Below are 1904 nucleotides of genomic sequence, written 5' to 3'. Positions count from 1 at the left end.
GGCACCTCCAGGGGGCTGGGGGGTCCGGCGCCTGCAGGCCGGCCGCCGGGGGGATACCCGCTTTCCCGTGCCCCCCCGGCCAACCTCTCTGCTGTTGCTTTCTAGCCTGCCTACCAGAATTTGAGACAGCGCGTTGACAACTTTGTTTCCAATCATTTGGCAACTCATACCTGGAGTCCTCATCTCAACAAGAACCAGCTGAGAAATAACATTAGGCAGCAGGTTCTCAAGTAAGTGGCGGCTCCGGGTTTCTCTGTTTGAACGTGCTGGTGTGCCACGATAGGCGACGGAGGCTCTAGGTCAATTGTAAAACGTGTGCTTTCTTCAAAGAAACTTTGGAAGAAGCTTTTTTTTTTTCCTCTTTTTTAGCGTTTAAAACGTGATATTATTTCAGATATCAGCTCGCCGTCGCAATAAGGATGCAAATATTATTTTATCTGATCCAGGTTGATGCAGGGGTGGAAAGCTTGTTTCTGACTTGGGATGTAATGCCCTAGCTAAGGTCTTTCTTTACTGTTTCTTTTAAGGGAGATATTAATAAAATTGCTCTTATCATCAAGGTTTTTGCTAAGGAAAATTAAAAGGATTTGACAAGCTCTGTGGAGCGCAACGCTAAATTCACAAAACAAGAAACTGATGTAAACCTAGGCAGAGAGAGAGGAGCTTTTTCTGAACTGCTGTTACATCAAAATGATGTTACATTGTTTCCTGAGCGTTCCTCTAGTTTTTCTTCTCAAAACTTAGTTGAAACATTAGGAAAATTCTTCAAAGTAGCACGGGTTTGGTCACTAAATTGGGTCAAACAAGGGATTTAGGAACAAATTTATTCAGTTATGCCATAGTGATACCATTGACAACTGGTACTGAGGAGCTATTTTTTAGGGGTTTTTTTTGGTTGTTCTTTTAAAAGGGTTAAAGAAGTAATAAGAGGCAATATATGTTCCACAAAAGATTACAGGGGTCTAGAGAGAATCCATAGATATAAAGCTCTCTGTTGCCATTTATTTGATTTTACTGAAGATTAAGAGTGTTCTATAAAGCTGCAGAACTCTAAAGTGTCACAGTGTATTGGGCAGAAAGTAACTTAGGGTGGTGATGACCAGTCTAGTAGTTGTTTCTCCCTCATGCCTTCTAGAACTCATCTGTTTTATGTCATGGGAATTGATAACATCAGGTTTCTTCTTAATTTTTTTTCCACAAATGTCGCTTTTACAGTTTGATAACATTCGTAGGCATAACCAGTAATGATATAATAAGAGCCTGTTTGTTGTGTTAATTCTGTGTGGTTGTTCTCTAGCATTTTTTTTCTTAGCTCATAAGGCATAGAGTGAGCTGTTGAAATACAGGCAGCTGGGTAAATATATAGCTCCAGTGATGCTCAGAAAACGTTAATGCTTCATTCTTAAGAGTGTTTACATCGCATCTAAATGAGCATATTTCATTAAGGTATTCTGGAAAAGTAATCTTTCTTATTAAGAATTCATGTAACTCTGTTCCAGGTCTGGAATGTTGGAATCTGGAATTGACAGAATTATTTCTCAGGTTGTGGACCCAAAGATCAACCACACATTCAGACCTCAGGTGGAAAAAGCTGTCCATGAATTTTTAGCCACATTGAATCACAAAGAGGAGGCAGGCCCCAGTGCAGCTCCAAGTGAGGAGAAAACAGATGCTTCTGTTACAGTGCAAGGTATTCTACCATTTCTCTGAGCAGTCTATTAAAAGAAATTTTGTTTTTTCATAGAGCAGAAACACTGACTAGGTTTGCTGCTAGCACAAAATTATTAGCACCAGTATTAGCAAGCTGAGCTCCAGGCAGCATACCATAATACTTGTCTCTTACTCTATGTATAAAGGTAGAAGGCAAGAGGGATGTTGCCATGTACCACCGTGTCACTCTGTTG

General features: G+C 40.4%; 1 protein-coding gene across 6 annotated transcripts in view; it reads left to right on the top strand.

Annotated features, from left to right (window-relative positions):
* The first annotated feature begins 83 nt into the window (after positions 1-83).
* The window catches only part of BOD1L1 (biorientation of chromosomes in cell division 1 like 1), a 35954-nt gene continuing 34133 nt past the window's right edge, over positions 84-1904 (top strand). For all 6 annotated transcript variants that reach the window (XR_004843204.1, XR_004843205.1, XR_004843206.1 and 3 more), the window contains exons 1-2: positions 84-230; positions 1500-1690. Coding sequence is in view for 3 of the 6 variants with exons in the window: in XM_035903448.1 (XP_035759341.1) it covers positions 1507-1690 (184 nt within the window). In the remaining 3 variants the exon portion in view is untranslated. The remainder of the gene's footprint in view (positions 231-1499; positions 1691-1904) is intronic.

The sequence above is a fragment of the Egretta garzetta genome, unplaced genomic scaffold, assembly GCF_000687185.1.
Source record: "Egretta garzetta isolate BGI_Z169 unplaced genomic scaffold, ASM68718v1 scaffold151, whole genome shotgun sequence".
Lineage (NCBI taxonomy): Eukaryota > Metazoa > Chordata > Aves > Pelecaniformes > Ardeidae > Egretta > Egretta garzetta.
Note: the sequence above shows the minus strand (reverse complement) of the source record. Positions and strands in the feature narration are given on the sequence as shown.